The following is a 17504-nucleotide window of genomic DNA, read 5'->3' as shown; positions in this document are numbered from 1 at the left end:
TATTTTCAATGTTTTCTATTGATGAAAATCCATTAAATTTCGATTAAATCATATTATATATATAATATATACACAGAGCCATAGTGAAAATTTTTGTGCACCCCAGGCTAATGCCACTTATGAAGATTTTTAATAGTAAGGATAATAATATTCCCAAATGATTGTATTTTATTTTTTATAATATAATTTTTTTCTCTGTCAAAATCTTCCGCCATGTGCATGTATGCATGCGTCTATAGTTTTGTATTAATGTTTTGTCTTCCTATTTTTAGAGGAAACTTGTTATTGGACATTGTTTGCTGCTTGACGTAATCCACGTATTAGGACACTTCTTTTCACCATTACCGGAGGATTATAAAGAATTTAAAGAATTCGCCACATGTGTATTTCCCAGGTACAGATATTCATTATTTTCAAACAGTTTTATTTTTAAATAAAAAATTGCCCACTCATGTTGAAAGATTTCTCAAGAAATTTCTATTTTAGGAAATTTCAATATTCTCATTTCTTGAGAAATTGTAAATGAGATTTTCGATATATTGAAAAATGTTCATGACATTTGCACAAAGATCATTCAAGCCGTGTTAGCACAGTTCCATGTTTGTTAGCCGCACACGAATTCTAGTTAGTCCTCTGCATAAAAATACCTGTCTGAGTATGTTCACGTAGTATTGTGCCACACTGGAATCACGCAAACGTCATTATATCACGTCACATCCCGCAAGCCAGTACCAGTAATCCAAAATAAAAATAATTTACAACTTATCACAATTTTTTGAATAGTCTGGTTTCATACGCCATACCTTGTTATAAAACACTACGAGTGTTCCGGCAGATTTGGAAAAATACATTAAAATAATAATGTTCCTCTTGTAAGACCGTCAGATTCTTGAGAAATCGATCAATCTATCTATAATTCTTGAAAATTAAATATTCCATAATTCTCGAAAAAAGTTGAAAAATCACTCTTGTTTTAGTTATGTTCATCAAGATTTTTTTATTTTCAGGATATTAGATACAATGTATATGACAAGTTTGCCGCCTTTTAAAGACAAGATCAATGGAGTCAGTCTATCAAGTCTTTTTACAGCAGCCTCAGAAGCACCGTTTCAAATGCCGCTTATTGGTAGGATTTTTTCTGATTTTAATTTAGAATTAATTAAAGTTTAATTCTGTTCCTGCTGCCCCAACGCTGACCAAATGGTTAAAAACCATCGATTCATAGTTGGAGACGAATCAGAGTGTTGCCGGTTAAATGGTCTAAGTGTTGTTTGTCATTACCAAAGTAATCAATCAATGTAATGTTGTAATTTCTTCTCTTGAAGTCTCACTGCAGTCAGGCCGTGATGCGAAACTGTAAACATCAATGGTAATCAAATTTTAAGGTTAACCGATTGTTACGACCCGTCAAATAGTACCATAAAATGACAACATCGCGGCTCACTTACTCTTGAAAAATGAGATTGGAGAGACAGTCAGCACCTTTACATGAAAAAAGTTATTGTCCCAACAGTTAAAATACACACTATTGCTACAGTAAAACCTCGTTAATACGAATTCCATGGGACCAAAAATCGAAAAAAAAATCGAATTACGAATTATGAAATGTATGGGGGAAAAATATTAAAATTTTGAAAATTTTTTTTTTTTTGATTTTCATTCATTTTGTTTCCGATCATAGATGTGCCTACCGAATTGGGTCATAAAATGTCAAGATTATTTTTATTACCTTAAAATAAGTAATTTTTGATTTTTAAGAAAAGTCTGTCAGAATTTTCAATGACTCGCTCATGAAATTGTGTACTTTATTACGACTTATTGAATATTTTTGTATGCCAGGGACTCTGAAATCATTTCGAATTACGAAATTCAAATTAAAGGTAAGGTTTTATATGAAAATAGTGTTCAAGGGACTTTTTTTTCGGGAAAATTTTGAATTACGGCGAATTATCAGTGTTCTTACTAACGAGGTTTTACTGTACCAATAAATCCATGCACGTGTACAGGCGTTATTATTGTAGACATTGTGCATGGAATCGATATATTTCATCATTTCCCTCCTGTCTGCATTGAAGATGTTTTCTCTCATATTAATAAAATTAGTGAAATTGGTAAAATTGGTGTGGTGCGAAGCAGGTGTGGTTTAGTGAGGCTATTCGTTTCAATGTTGTTCTTTGTTCTAGAATCCGAGACTGACAATAATCTTGTTGGTTATGAAAAAAATGATTCTAAATATCATGAGGCGGGCTATGACGCATTCGTGACCGGACAATGTTTCCTGTCAATGTGTGAGTATTTGGCAAGATCTCAGAACATCCCTGTCGAAGAAATAGACTTTGCCTCCGACACTCAACTCCTGAAACCTTTCTTGAATAAGATTTATCTATTCAAGACTTCATTTCAAGATTCACCATACATTAATTTGAAAGGAAACGATGGTAAGTAATCTTTTAATTGTTATATCAATAATTTTATTTAGAAGAAGTTGTGAAAGTGTAATATTTGGTATCAGTTGATAAAGATATTTTAACGGAAGAAATCTATCTCGATATTATATAATGTTTGACATTTTCACGGTTATCTGTTAACGTGACAAATTTTTTGGTTTTCACCGGGTGTTCACCTAGAAATCTATTGCCTATCTTGATAGTTATTAAATTGTATACATTAAGCAGAGCTGCACAAATGAATCAGAACCGGAAGTCTTCTTGGATATCTCAGGATAGCGCCTGTACACGTGCATGGATTTACTGGCAGGCAATAGTGCGTATTTTAAACTATCATGACCTGAGAGTAATATATAGAGAGGGCATATTTTTAAGCAAAATGAAGCCGCGTTTCTAGTGTATAATGTATAATGCACAGTAGAACAACGATTTTATTATTATCAACTTAACTATGAAACGTTATACCATCATGTTACTTCTCAGCACAACCACCAAATTTAAACACAACATAGTTAACCATATGTTTTATTAAAATAACTAAAAATAATTACCATTAACTTTATATTTAACACAAAAACAATACATTTCAGCAACATGTGCTCGCTGTTTTTAAATGCATGTAATCAGCCAAATCAATTTTGTCCGGCGACGTTTTCTTATTTTTTTAAATCAGCCGAAGTAATTCTATCTTACTCTAACGCATAGAACGGAGATACAAGCGTGCCGAATGCTTACTCACTCGCACTTATGGTTCATTTTTGTTCAGGCCTTGATCATGACAATATCTGTTTACACGTAAAAGACCTGACCGTCTCTCCAATTCATTCTTTAAGAGTGAGCGAGACGCGATGTTGTCATTTTATGGTATTATTTCGTACTATTTGACAGGTACTGAAAATTGGTTTCTTTTGGAAAATTCCGAATTTTATTAAAACCACTATTGCTTTTTAATTGGACTTGAACAGAACTTTTAAAAATTCATTCGACAGCAACTGTTTCCAGCTGACCATCGTTTATTACGAAGTATTGACAGTTGACAATGATATTTATTTTTGTTTTAGCAAATCCGCCTCGAGATCACGTTTTCCACATGGAATTCCTGAAGGAATGGAAGAAGCCTGACATTATCAATTTATTCTATCAGTATGGTAATTGATCTTTTATTAATTTGTACACATATTGTATAAAAAACGTCTATTATTGAATAAACAAAATAAATAATTCTTTTAAAAGATTGATATTTAATATAATAAAAACAATAACCTCAGAAACCACACTGACAGAACTAACGTCCAGCAGTAATTGTGTAGATGTTATCAAATTAAAAGTAAAATGTTTCAAGCTACGGCTTCTTATATTTTATCATAGTCTACTAAATTTAGTTATCAAATGTTGAGAGTTTTTTTAAAAGCTGTCTATTTCAGATTTTTTTTTATACATATTATGTCATAGTCTTTTTCATCTATCTATGAAACTATTTCGTGTTTTGATTCATTTAGATATTAAATGTGTAGCTGAGAAATTAATTACATATTGTGACATTTAATCTGAATAAATAAATAAAATAATAAATAAATAAATAATTAAAATCTCGAGCATGTAGTGAGGAATATTCTATATTCATTTAAATTCATTTTAATTTAAGTTGATATGACTGTTTTAAAAAGAGCTTCGCTGTTTATCCGATATATGCCGCTAGGCAGGGTAACCACTTCAAAGCAAAATATTATTTGGGATTTCCCTCTGTTCAAATGAAATATCACTTGTACGCGAATATTTTTGGGAATTCCCTTTGTACAGTTAGAATATTTTTTTGTTTTAAGTGTGTCATGTTATTTATTTCGTGCCTGGAATTGGAGTGTGTAGTTCATTTCTTTTTTGTGTTTCGTTTATAATATTTGCTAAATTATTTCGGGAATTTGTCAGTACGTTCTCGATTGCGATTGCGTTTCTTGATCTGTGAGAGTTTGTTTCAATTGTGTTTCTTCTGTCAAGTGACAGGATTAATTGTATAGTATTTTTTGTTAATAAATTTATATTATCAATTCATAGTTTCTACGGTGTTTGAACTATGTTTGTGACTTTCCGTTTTGATTTTTTCCACTGCTTCAATATGGAACGAGAATGGAGTACTTCGCAACTTCATCAATCGGCTGAAGATCTTTCTTTTTCTATTTCGACTGGGTTGGCATTACTCTTGAATCTGACGAGAGTGATTTTGAATTAAATGATGACGAAGAACAAGATACATCTCATTCTCCTACTGTTGATGAATCGATGCCAGTTTTCAAATGGGAAACTGGAGGTTTTGTGCCAAAAATAAAATCGTTCAATAGCTCAAAATCAGGATCAGGTTTTGAAAGTTTCGGCAATCGTGAATTTAATTTTTTTTTAAATTGTTTGTGGATGATAGTCTTATAAATTAAGAAGAGAATCAAAGTATCGGTGTAAACAATGCAAAGTGGCCCTCTGCTTGGTACCATGTTTCGAAACTTACCACACGGTTGAACACCATTGACTTGAAAACTCTTTCTACAAGTTTTGTGGCAACCCTGACAATTTTTAATAATTAAACTTGTGTTTTTTCAGAAGAATACTGATCCAAATGAAACATTTTGCATATGATTGGTGTGTTTATCATAAACTCTCAATCTATTTCAAAAAAAAAAAAATATTCATAAGGTTTTATTTTTGCTAAAAAATTCGCTGCCTCTCACCTGCTGCCATACAAAACCTCCCGGCACAGATCAGGTAGCAGCACAGATCAATAGCGATAAGAAATAAAATTATGATTAGTTTGGATTTAGTAGACTAAAAATATTTTTACCCACCATATTACGATATACATTTGTCTTGACGAGGTATTACAGATCATTTCGTGACTACTGGACAGGTTTAAGTAATTAATGTGTATATTGTTAATTGTTTAGGTGGCGTCAATGTGGCGTACATTAACGAAACTTCTGCATACGTCGGATTGAGGAGGCGGGAGCAGACCTCGCTTGTTCAGCGTGCTCTGATGGTAGACAATCATAATTACAAGCTTACCCCCTACAGAAAATACAAAGCCATGATGTCCAGAAAGAATGAGCCAGCAGAAAATGTAAGAATGAACTTAAACGACATAGGTACCATTATTATGTAAAACACATTTTAAAACTGTAAAAAACTACAAAAAGTAAATTATGAAATCCACGTTCCAATTGTATACATTTTTTTTTTTTTAAAATGAATTATGTGTTGTTAATTTTTTTTTATAGAATATATCAGCCACAGAACGATACAATCAGTTGCATTGGGTAGCTGATAAGCGCAGCCCAGTGACTGATGAAAGTAGCATTGTCACATCGCCATTAGACCCAATTGCCAAGAAAAGAAAATCCCCTGAAGACATTAGGTGAGTGCCATCCTATATTTCATTTGTTGATTGTGTTCTTGAATAAAAATGACATATATTATATACAGTCGAACTCGGTTATTACGATCTCGGACATAGCGAGATCTCGGATGTAATGAAGAAACATTCGTTGACATTTGGTTTATGATTTTGTCCATACATTTATTCACTGTTATAACGAGCAACTTATCGGATATACCGAGCTAAAATACTGTTAATGTGTCGATCGTTTAAAAACATTTCGACCCTAAGCAATAAAATCCGATCGGACAGGATGCCGCCGTGGATGGATTACGTTTATGACACTAGATAAGTGTCTAATTGTTGTTTTCGCCGACAATAATGAAAAAGTATCCACGCACATGGTTGAAATATGTTCCTGTGCGTTGTGCTGCCACGTACTTCCGCAGAACTTTATCATTTCATCGATCCAGCGGCCTCTAGGTCTACCTTGCGGACGTTTTGTACCTCTTGGATACCACTGGATGACTAAATTTCTCCAACGATTGTCTCTTCTTCGAGCTATGTGTCCAGCCCATCTCCATTTGAGGAGTACTGCTTACAACGAGCAAATTCAGTCGGTCCCATCTTCTTTGTAATAACCAAGTTCGACTGTAATTTTGATTTAACCGTGTTATACTTATGTATTTAAAAAAAATTATGTATGCATAGCAGAAACAGTCCAGCCAAAGTTTAGTACATATCAGGCAGAAATTAAAATTCAACATCTCGGATATACTGATATACAGTAAAGTCTTGCTTAAATTTCCTTGTCTGTGATGTTGAGTTATGTTACTCAAATTCTAAAGCGGTTCTATGCCTTCAGCGAGTATTCTTGCTCTATGAGGCCATGATCAACAGGCCGCACATACAAATTTTGCCAGACTTTAAAGTCAAATTACTAGCCATTGTCGATTGATTTGCATAATCTAAAAAAAATTGAATCATGAAATACTAAGCCACACATTATCGGTATTACAGCGATTGTAGTAAGAGCTTTGCTCATTCATTCAATGTGTGTCATTAAAAATCTGCGGCCTGTCAGATACTGCCATAGTAATATCGTGATGCATAGAAAAGGTGAAATAATTTGTATTTCAATCAAAATGCACTTCAACTACTTAATATTTTAGGTATATCATTGACAGATAAACATGAAGAAATGTTTGTGTCACGTATACAGGGTGGTCCAACTTACGACTGAAGGATGTAAAACACAAATATCTTAACAATTAAGTACCTATAAATTTGTTATTTTTTAGAAAATACAATTCATGAATTTTTTTAAAGCTATGCGTAAAATATTACAAATCTCAATACTCTGGTTGACAAATATTGGCTTTTTTCAGAGCATATTCGAATGCTGTCAGCTCGAAATTTCTTATTTCAGCATCGATGTTCTTTTTGAGTTGCTGAATCGTTTGAGGTTTGTTTACATACATCAGCCTCTTTGTAGTCCCACAAAAAGAAATCAAGAGCTGTTCAATCTCGTGAGGAGATCAAGTGAAATTAGAATTTTCATCATAGTCATTCACCAAAAAGTTGACTAAAGAAGTTTCATTAGGATTATTCCCGGCTGCGCAAAAAGTTATCAATCGTAGTCCTATCAAAGAAGGTTCCTGGATGCCCCTCATCATTTTCGAAAAAATATAGACTGATATCTCATCATTCATGACACCACATCAAACAGTGCTTCTGGGGGTGTGCAATTGGGTAACAGGACAAATATCCCCTGAAAAAAAACCCCCCTAATATTAAGCTCCGTTGTAAACCCTGCCCCTGAATGTTAACACTAACGAACCCCCCCTGTAGATTAACTCCTATATAAAATATAAATAATAATTGGTAGTTACTTGCAGATATTTATTTGACAAAATAAATTTTCTATAGATTTCAATATTTTAATTTAAATTAATTTTTGACTGTATTTATATTAGATTTTAGTATAAATTTAAATAAAATGTTAAACTACCCTTTCTGTTAAAAATTTAAATATTTTAGAAGTAAGTAATTAATTTTTCTTCATCTCTATTTCTAAAATGTGCATATTATTAGTATATTTATAAAATTTGTATTTTTTTAATTTAAAGAGTTTATTTTGTACATGGCATTGTATTGTTATTTGGTACCATTACCAACCCAGACCATAACCTCGGTTGGTAGTGGTCCGAATTTTTTTTTAAAATAAGGGGTTTAGTCTGCGGGTTTTTTTGTCGAGGGTGCAATTGTCGGAGAACCACTCAATTGACATTAATGCAATGCTCCAAGATTCTCAGTGCGTTTGAACGTGTAATTTTATTGGACAACTTCTTAATCATGTTGTAATGTTGAGAGTCTTCATTGCAAGTTGTTTTTCGTTGTTTCGACCATTATAAATCCCTAAAAAATGTTTTATAACCTGCAAAAAAGTTTACAAACCTTTCAGTTTTAATTAAAGCACCCTGTATTACTGTAAGTGGTATTCCATTTTAAAATACTGTCATATTGTAGAAAAGGTAACGCAATGTGTTGAGAGCGTACATAAGTGAAACGGCAAATAATTTTCAACACTGTGGAACAAAATTGTAAAGATGACTAAAAAACGTTCCGCATGTACTTGAAAAAGAAAACATGTCAATGAATATACTATTATTATTATGAATATAATAATAAACATAACATAAAAAGGATGCATGTTGAACTTTTATGACAAATTATATTTCGTTCGGCTTGCGTCATTTTCACCCGCGACCCGCAATCCGCGCGTCACTTAGTCACGATCTTTTTAGACCATGCCTCAGCTGAGGTATAGCCTTAATGATGGAACGGAGTTTGTTGGCACAGTAAGAGAAATGTTAATAAAGTAGATGCTTGTATAATTTTATGTTACTCCTACGGGTACCACAGTGAGAGTAAGGCCAGAAACAGATTGTTATCACATGTGGGATTGGTTTGATAGGTCACCAGTGAAACACATAGATACTTGATATCTTTTTATTTGAGTTGATCATTTATATAAAATGTTAATTTATCAACATATGAGTCACAACGAAGGGCAACTTTGTATGACTGGTATGCGTGTTGACAGTGCTGAGGTCTGCCATAAACTGACTTAACCGGTAACGCTACCTACGTCACGTGAACTCATATTGTAGAACCATCGAAATAGTCGATAATGAAAACTATCAACATACAAAAACATTGCATTGATTACCGGAACTCCCACCCTATTTGTGTGCGCACCCGTTTGCTACATATTGTACACACTGGGTATCGTTCTGAGCTGCCTGCTCAGTAGCAGTAGGTGCCTGGTTACAATTCCAGAATATTTTATTTCCCGGTTGAGGTTCAACTAACTGGGATCCGAGACAGATACTTGTTTTTCAGGACGATCCCACTTGTATACAATTCTTTTGCGTGCCATAGGTTTGCCGCTGCTGTCCTAGTGGCATGCCTTTCTCCGCCCCTGTGAGGTAATTGCATTAGGATCAGCGTCACAGAACATATTACCTAATAAGACATTAAGACGATACATCAGTGAAACGGCAAATAATTTTCAACTATAGGCGTGACGAAATTTTGGACTTGCTGGCATTCAGAGAGAGAACGTCGAGCTGGGAACACGTCAATTTGTTTCGTGATGGCGACGGGGGTAACAATTCTTAAATCGTGTAAAGATGACTAAAAACGTTACCCATTTACTTGAAAAAGAAAACATGTCAATGAATATATTATTATTGTTACTAATAGAACAATAAACAGAACATTAAATGGACGCATGTTGGATCTATATGACAAATTATATTTCGTTCGGCATGCGTCATTTGCACCCGCGACCCGCAATCCGCACATCGCCTAGCCACGATCTTTTTAGACCATGCCTCAACTGAGGTATAGCCTTAATTTGAAAGTCAGTCGCCATACACCGGCTTTGAAGCAGGATTCGGTTTATTAATTTAGTTCAGTCAGACCATAAAACACAAGAAACAGAAAGAGCGCAGTGTCTTCAAATATTACGTTACGTGACAAACTTTAATGACTAATTATTGATAACACATATTTATGATACAGATGTTATTATTGAAAAAAACATTATCTTTAATACAATTTTAAGCAGTGGCGATTTTCTTTGACGGAGATGACGCTATCGATTCGTCAGGAAAATTAAAAGGGTGCCCTCCAAATAGTTAAAACTAGTAATACCGTTTTAAATTACAACAAAATCTTAAAAAGATGCGTAGGTATTTATCAAAAATTGAGTTTAAAATATTATGCAAAGAATATCAAGTCATCAAAGCTATTCGCCAATTGCAAATACTGCTGCAATTGAATATAATTAAATGCAATCAAACCATGTGTGTGGGACTATTATACTAAAAAAAAAAAAATCATTTGAATGCACGTATTTATTTGCCAAATTAAAATTTGATAGTTCATTATTTTATCGTAGGGCGTCTACATCACCAAATTTGGCACTGTGTTAAAGTTTATTTCTTCATAGTTGAGAATAGCCTAGAAGGCGATCGAATTCCCATTATTTTTGTGTTCCCTGTTCACCGTACACCACAGCAAATAGACTACGGCTTCTATATCGAGACATACCCACATGTAGAGTTGGGTATTTCCCGAGAAAATATCAATCTCGAGATTCGGGATTTCCTGAAATGATGAAATTTTGAATTCTCGAGATTTCCATAAAAGAATTCTCGAGAATTCCCGAGATATCGGAAGATTTAAAAAAACAAACTGAAAATCCTAAAATCAGTGTAAAAACAGACGAATTCCAAAAAAATATGATTTTTTCTTATTTATGTAAGAAGACAAACAAAATAGAAGTAGGAAAACAAAAGTAATTCAAAACATTACTTATTAAAATAGAATTTCAAAAAACACAGACTGTCAATCGCGTACGCTTTTGAGACAAAAAATTCCCTGATGTTGAAAAATTGCGCTCATTTTGAGTCGACGTTGGCTTAATTGTGTTGATTGTGTAAATGCCCCGATCAGTCTTTGAACGTTTTGTGTTTTCTGTCCCTTTTTTCACATATACAATCGTTTTTATCAATTACTATTTGATAATAAAGAAATCCCGAATCCCGAGAAAAGATTGTCGAGATCCCGGATTTCCCGAAATGTTAAAAATTTCAATTCTCCAGATTCGGGATAGAAAATCTCGAAAATTTCTCGAGAATTCCCGTCGGGAAATTCCCGAAACCCACATCTCACCGCGGTCGTTTTTGGAATTAAAACCGTTGCAACACCGCCAGCATGCAAAAAGCGCTTGGCGTAATACTGTAGTCGCATACCTCGCCACAAGTTACTCCTACTTTAGGTATTAACGGTAGTTAGGGCACTTGGTTCATATTTGCGACATATATCAAGTGTTAGTCTTCAGCAGTGAGGTTGGGGACGGCAGTTACTCGATGGGCGGTAAATCAAGGATACTCATTTTGTATATATAGAAATAGCTACCTAAACTTAGTAATAACGAAAATATCTTCCCATTAAAAAAGTCTGCTGACTAGTTGGAAACAAAATGTATTAATTAATATAAAAGGTTAAACAGGACTGTAATTTTTTTGTCGGGTTCGCGATGTCTAGTTTACTTTCGTTGCCTTTCGACGTCCTTGGTGACCATAAATGACACGTGAATATTTGCGAATAATATACTCGTAATTACAGTCTGAATTATTAACCAGCGCGCACGGAAGTTACGTCGGCCGTCAAAACTAAAGATGTACCCCACCCCTCTTACAGAGCGTCCCACCTACCGCTCCTGGTCCACAATTTTAGTCTGTATCGAAGAGTCGTGCCGTCATTATATCGATTATCGATTTAACAATTCCTAAACGTTTGCGATCTCAAGCTAAAAGTATCATTACAAACGTTGCCAAGTTCTTGTTCTTGTGAAGAAGAAAATCGACACGAATCGCCCATTCGCTGCGGACCTTTTAATTAATATTTAATTATCACATTTAAATAACATGCTAATTATATCTAATGGTCACATGATGGGCAACGCACCAGTTTAATTCTTCAAGACAGAGCATGTATCGCAAAAATGATAAGTAAGAAGCCACTGTATTACCAACGTCAAAAAAATCACCACATTTGGGCAAAAAATATTTATAATTTTAATTTTGAATGTTTTAGTAGTATAGATATATTATTTTGTTAGTAATGTATCCATACGGCATACAACAATATTTCTTAGATATTTGAGTCATGAAAGGATGATTAAAAATACTATATGAAAAATGGGGCGGTATTTTCTTTAGGGACGTCACTGGTCTCTTGGGTGTTTTGGCGAATTTACTCTGGCCTTTAGAAGCTTCGCGGCCTCCAGTGGGCCCAGTGGCTGGTGTGATAAAGTATGTGTGGTGATGATTCCGTATAACCTTGGACTGTCCTTGTATCTTTGTTTCTGACGTAGATGTCAATATAATATACGGTGCACAGCAGTTTGATGCGGACGCTCAGCCAAAATCGACCGCAAGTTACCGCCATGTGATATTGTCGGCCGCAATCTGCTGCCATCTGAAACGTTTGCGCGGCAACTTACGATGGTGTGGGTGCTGATCTTTACCAGCAATGCTATTGTTATATTTACGATGTTGCATGTTAACACCTCGTTCCGAAATGGACATCATTATAAATTTTCACATTTTCATAAATTTCTCTCAACTCTTATGCACCCGAACTGAAACGTTATTGTTCGATCGTTATCGTTTGCTTCTATATTACTCAAACGGGGGCTCGCAATCTCTCGAGGGTTCGCTTAATTGTTCAGGGAAGGCGCAGAAAATACTGATGAGCAACAGTGGCGCATTTAGTGACGTAGTTACCCGACGCACCTACTAAATTTGAGGCTCCCCACGATAAAATTATCAACAATTCCATTTACAATTTTTATTTACAATTTCTGCTTTAATTTACTGTGTTAGCAACGCATGATCTGCCTACTTTCATCTTAAGTTACTGATTTTAACATTTTGTAATGATAGTTAAGCGTTTAATCTGTGAAATCTAAATTGTTATTATTAAAAAAAAAAATATCAATTTGCGAGAAATACGTATCTTTTTATAGATTTTGGTATAATTTAAGAATTTTGTGACTGGTTTGGAAGCCTCCTTTTAAAGTTTCTGACGAATCGTTTGCGTGTTTTGGATTCCCGAAATCCCTGAGATTATCGCTCCGTTGCGTGGAAAAAAAAAATAATTCTTCTTTTATTTTTCTTTCGTCCATGTCCGATCCTAATAGGATCATGTGGGCCTCCACAGAGTGGAGGTTTGTATTGACAGTTTTTGTTTTTACGAGAAATGGATATCAGCCACTTGCTCAACCTTTTAGGTCCATACTCTGACTCGTACACAAATTGAAAAACAATATGTGTATTTGCCAGACCCAGGATTCGAACCTGGGACCCTCGACACTAGAGCTTAGACGCTTAAGCCACGCGGCCATCGTGGGCGTAATTCTAATAATTCTCGTTCGTGAATTATTAAAAAGTAATCAAATTCATTTGATTTAAACTTAAACATGTGTTAAAGAATACGTTATTTTCAATAGTTATGATAGGTACATATTACATTACAGTTTGTCACGTAAACAAAACGCGCATAAAATATTTGAGAACAACGCGCTTTGTGTTCTTTTGGTTGGGTCATAAAATAAAGGTACCCCGGCTTCAAAACCTTGGTCCATGGCAACATTTTTAGCTTATTAGTCTGTTCTGTATGCTAAACGTAAGTGCTTAAAAGCTGATTGAATCAATTTTATGAAAAAGATAGTCGCCGACAGTCGTCGCAATTTTCTAGTCGGTGTCGACCTCATTTTGCGGCTGGTGTGCCCTGATGCCTAACCGCTAAGCATCTTCGTGGAGGGTATCTATTTTTCGGACGCAAAGTGCGACATGATAACATGCCAGATAGCACTAACATAGAAGCTTGTCATGCATCTCAAAGCCTAATGCCTGATGTTTTGTTTTGTGTAAATGGGGTCGCAGGTGGAAAAAGTTGAACAACCTGTGGTTTAAAGAATAATATATTATATCGCAGCTAGGCGTTATCAGATTGGACATACAATAATTCGCGCCGGCCTCGGTCATATTTGGTAAAAAGGGGACGCTTCCGCCAGCTAGCTGATCTCGCGTCGATAAAATGGCGGCTTTTCACCATAGACAATCGCGCTCGCCGTGACCATAGATAGCCACGCGCTCCCGTCTTCCCCTATCTATGGCCTAATCCAGCCGGCGTTCGCGCCAAATATTTCGCGTTTGCAAATAATTAAGGCGCCCGCATTTTTGGCGCGTTCTTGCTCCCTAATAGGAACAGATTTTCGATAATGTAAAGCGTTAACATTCACAATACATGCGTAGTTTCGTTAAAGGATTGTTTTCTCGGTAAATTAATCCATGAACAGTGGCGGAACCTCAAATCCTACCCCCCCGCAAAAATATTAAAAAATAACCAATTTCAAGACCATACATACATTATAAGACTAAGCCCACGTTTGAGACAGGACAGCGCAGCGCGGTCGTATTGTGACGTTTAAAAAATCCCGCTTGATCGGTATGCATTTAGGGAATGCCATACCAAATGAAAATACAAATACCGGTATTTCGGTATTTTCTATTGAATACCGCTATTAATACCACTGTACTACATACGCAGTTCACCGTGAGATGTATCGGAAATAGATGGCTGTGTAGTATTGAGATCAAACTAATTTCTAAATAAAACACGTACTTAATAGATAACCACCGAAATATAAAGGAAAAACAAGAAAATAGGTTAGTAAGTCAACAATCATATCGTACAATACATTTATATATACATACTTATAAAATTTTGGTATTACCTACGTATTAGTATAGTATTAAATTGTACCTATTAAATATCTGATAATGACAGCGTTATTATCAGATATTTGATTCCAATCATTATCATAATTATGTTATTATTTAATTTAATACAATTGGAATATTGTCTACAATACCACTCATACAACACATAATCTTATTTATCTCAGTGTTATACGCCAACCATTTCTCTCCTGTAAGACAGCCATGGCCCCCACATCCTGAAGCGGGCTCCTAGGCCAAGATCTATGACTGGCCCCCCTACCTATCGCTAAGGTTAAGGGCAGTGTAATTTTCTACAATAGTGTTCCCCGATTGGTTTCCACGGAACCCCAGGGTTGAGGACATTCCGTGTATTTTTTAGCGATTTGTAAATACATCCAGTTGATTTATTGTATTATCGGCACTCAGCATATTAGGTATGAAGAACTGATTGTGACCTCCTTTTGTGGTAGCCAAGTAAGATGCAACCCTTCGCCATATTGGATAAAAAGCAATTTTGTAAGTTAGGAAACACCTTAAAATAATTATAAAATAAAATTCTACATGTGAATTAAGTATCTATTAATTATATCAATCACCATGTCACATCAAATTACATCACACAGTCACATATTTTTAAATGTTTTTAATCATCAAGGAAAGTCACGCCGCAGGCGACTTTTTACTATTCGAGCAAATTTGTGGTGTGTGTTTTTCTTACAAATTTCAAATTAAATCAAATTTATTTATTTTACATATAATGAACAAACTATAAATTTAAAAGCGTTCACGACATGACATAAAATAAGTGTTAACAATTTAAAAAATAAAAATACAGAGAAATGTGAGTTTAATATAATAATACAATAAGTAATAAAATAATAAATAAAATAAAATAACAAAAATAAAAGTAGATGTAAGCACACATAGTCAACTTTGATAGACCCTATCTTAAAAACTTATAAAACAACGTCCACCTAAATTCACCCTCACGTAAGTGGAATATATCAATATCCGAAGCGATTTCATTAAACATGGTTATTGATAATCCTTCTCCCAATTGTCATTACTATTGGCAGGTTAGTTCTGCACCTTGGGAGAATAAACAACGGATGCCCTCGGTTCCTAATGTAATTATCAGAGACACACACGCCAACACCACCAAGAATGGCAGAGTTCACATTTACGCAGCGTATAAGTCTGAAAAAATATGTAGCTAAATAAAGATCCCTTCTAAATTTTAAGCTACAGTATGTAAGCATACCTAAGAGAAAGTCAGTCGGATAGAGCCATGGATAATATCCATACAGCCGAAAGTAAAGGAGTCTCAAAAATTTCTTTTGGATTCTCCACCATAAGGCCGTACTTCAACTGGGGCCCAAACGATAGACCCACTCTCAAGTCTGCTTCAAGTCTTCGTACTTAACCGGTCGCCTCCACACCGGGCCCCCAGGCTAAAGCCCTGTCATCCCCCTCCCCCCCCTTTTGAGGGCCATGAAGACAGCTTACCGTATACGGATACGGCGAAATTTAATACGTACGATTTGTAACCGTTGGATTGTCATTTATAACCTATTTTCGATATACGTCTCTTAATCTTCTAATTCATACCGTTTACCAATTTTAGGTTAGGACTAGCCGCAAAATATGTGAATATCCCAGGGAACTCAGAAATAATGGGAACTGAAATACCCAACGGGTAAGGCGATAGCAGGTAACCGACTCGAGTAAGGAAGAATCCGGGTTAAACTTACACACGTGTCAAGAATACGTTGTACGTCGAATACTAAAAACTGCTCTCGGTTTATGCATTTACGCTCATTTAATGTTGGTGTATTACACACACTATTGCACGAGCATAATGGGTGCTTCATTTTCTTAGGACACTCACACATTCAAAACCCTGCTTCAACGTTATTGAATATAGCCTATCGGTATTCTATTTATTATCTGTTCTGTGGAATATCCTATGAACTCATCTTCGTTATCGTGTTTCAGTCTTGTGCCAACTCTCCGATAAGAAATAAGATACCCATAACAATTCCTCATCTAAGTTATTCATACGGGCCCTTCCTACTGCCAGCTGTGTGATAATAGGCCCACTCCAATCTCAGTTGCATCAGGATACCCGAGTAATTGAGTGCGATAACTTTTCGCAGGCGTCTCGAATGCAGCGTAAATTTGCATGGAAAGATGCTCTATTGTCATATTCGATTACATTGTGAAGCCCAACACCTCCACGGCAGCGATGTCGTTGAATATGAATTATTTTGCTCTCTCATCGACAGATGCACTACGAAGATTTAATATACTGCCCTTCTAAGGAAGAAGGCAGTAACTGACTCTCACACACTTTCGAGATAAATGATATAATGTGGTTTTTTTTTCCAACTTTAGTACTGTGAATTAATAAAAAACGGTGATAATTTTTATTAGTAGGATGTTAAAATATAAATAAGGTAATAATAAACAAGCAGTAACTGCAATAAATAGGTGCAATTACTGGCTTTTTGCTTATATTATTTTAGCAGATGTCCATTTTTTCACTAAGGATTTTAACGGTATTTTAGTGATAATTCTGATTTTAAAGTGAACATAGTATATAGCTTTCAAAATTACTTAACGGATGGCACTCATAACTCAATTTCACAAATTTTGCGAGTTACTGCCTTCTTCCTTGGAAGGGCAGTATAGCGTAGTAGACATTTGTCTGTGTTGTCCTGGGGCATATTATGTAAGATTTCGAATACACAGTGGCCTAAGCCCGGCTTGAAAGCCAGATCCTCTGACTGATACTCGACACGATAAAATAAATACTTACTCACAAATTTCAATTAC

At 35.1% G+C, this 17504-nt stretch overlaps 1 protein-coding gene across 2 annotated transcripts in view; it reads left to right on the top strand.

The window, feature by feature from the left end:
* LOC147070196 (poly(A)-specific ribonuclease PARN-like) overlaps positions 1–17504 on the top strand; it is a 68147-nt gene that overhangs the window by 7139 nt on the left and 43504 nt on the right. The window contains exons 6-11 of one of the 2 annotated variants that reach the window (XM_085949634.1): positions 273–394; positions 1008–1126; positions 2184–2438; positions 3509–3595; positions 5378–5550; positions 5708–5844. In XM_085949634.1, coding sequence (XP_085805760.1) covers positions 273–394; positions 1008–1126; positions 2184–2438; positions 3509–3595; positions 5378–5550; positions 5708–5844 — 893 coding nt within the window. The remainder of the gene's footprint in view (positions 1–272; positions 395–1007; positions 1127–2183; positions 2439–3508; positions 3596–5377; positions 5551–5707; positions 5845–17504) is intronic. The other variant, XM_085949635.1, reaches the window with a different exon arrangement.

Source organism: Rhyacophila brunnea, unplaced genomic scaffold (genome assembly GCF_057557595.1).
Source record: "Rhyacophila brunnea isolate RB1 unplaced genomic scaffold, BYU_Rbru_1.0 scaffold_22, whole genome shotgun sequence".
Taxonomy (NCBI): Eukaryota; Metazoa; Arthropoda; class Insecta; order Trichoptera; family Rhyacophilidae; genus Rhyacophila; species Rhyacophila brunnea.
This window is presented reverse-complemented; position numbering and strand designations above follow the sequence as displayed.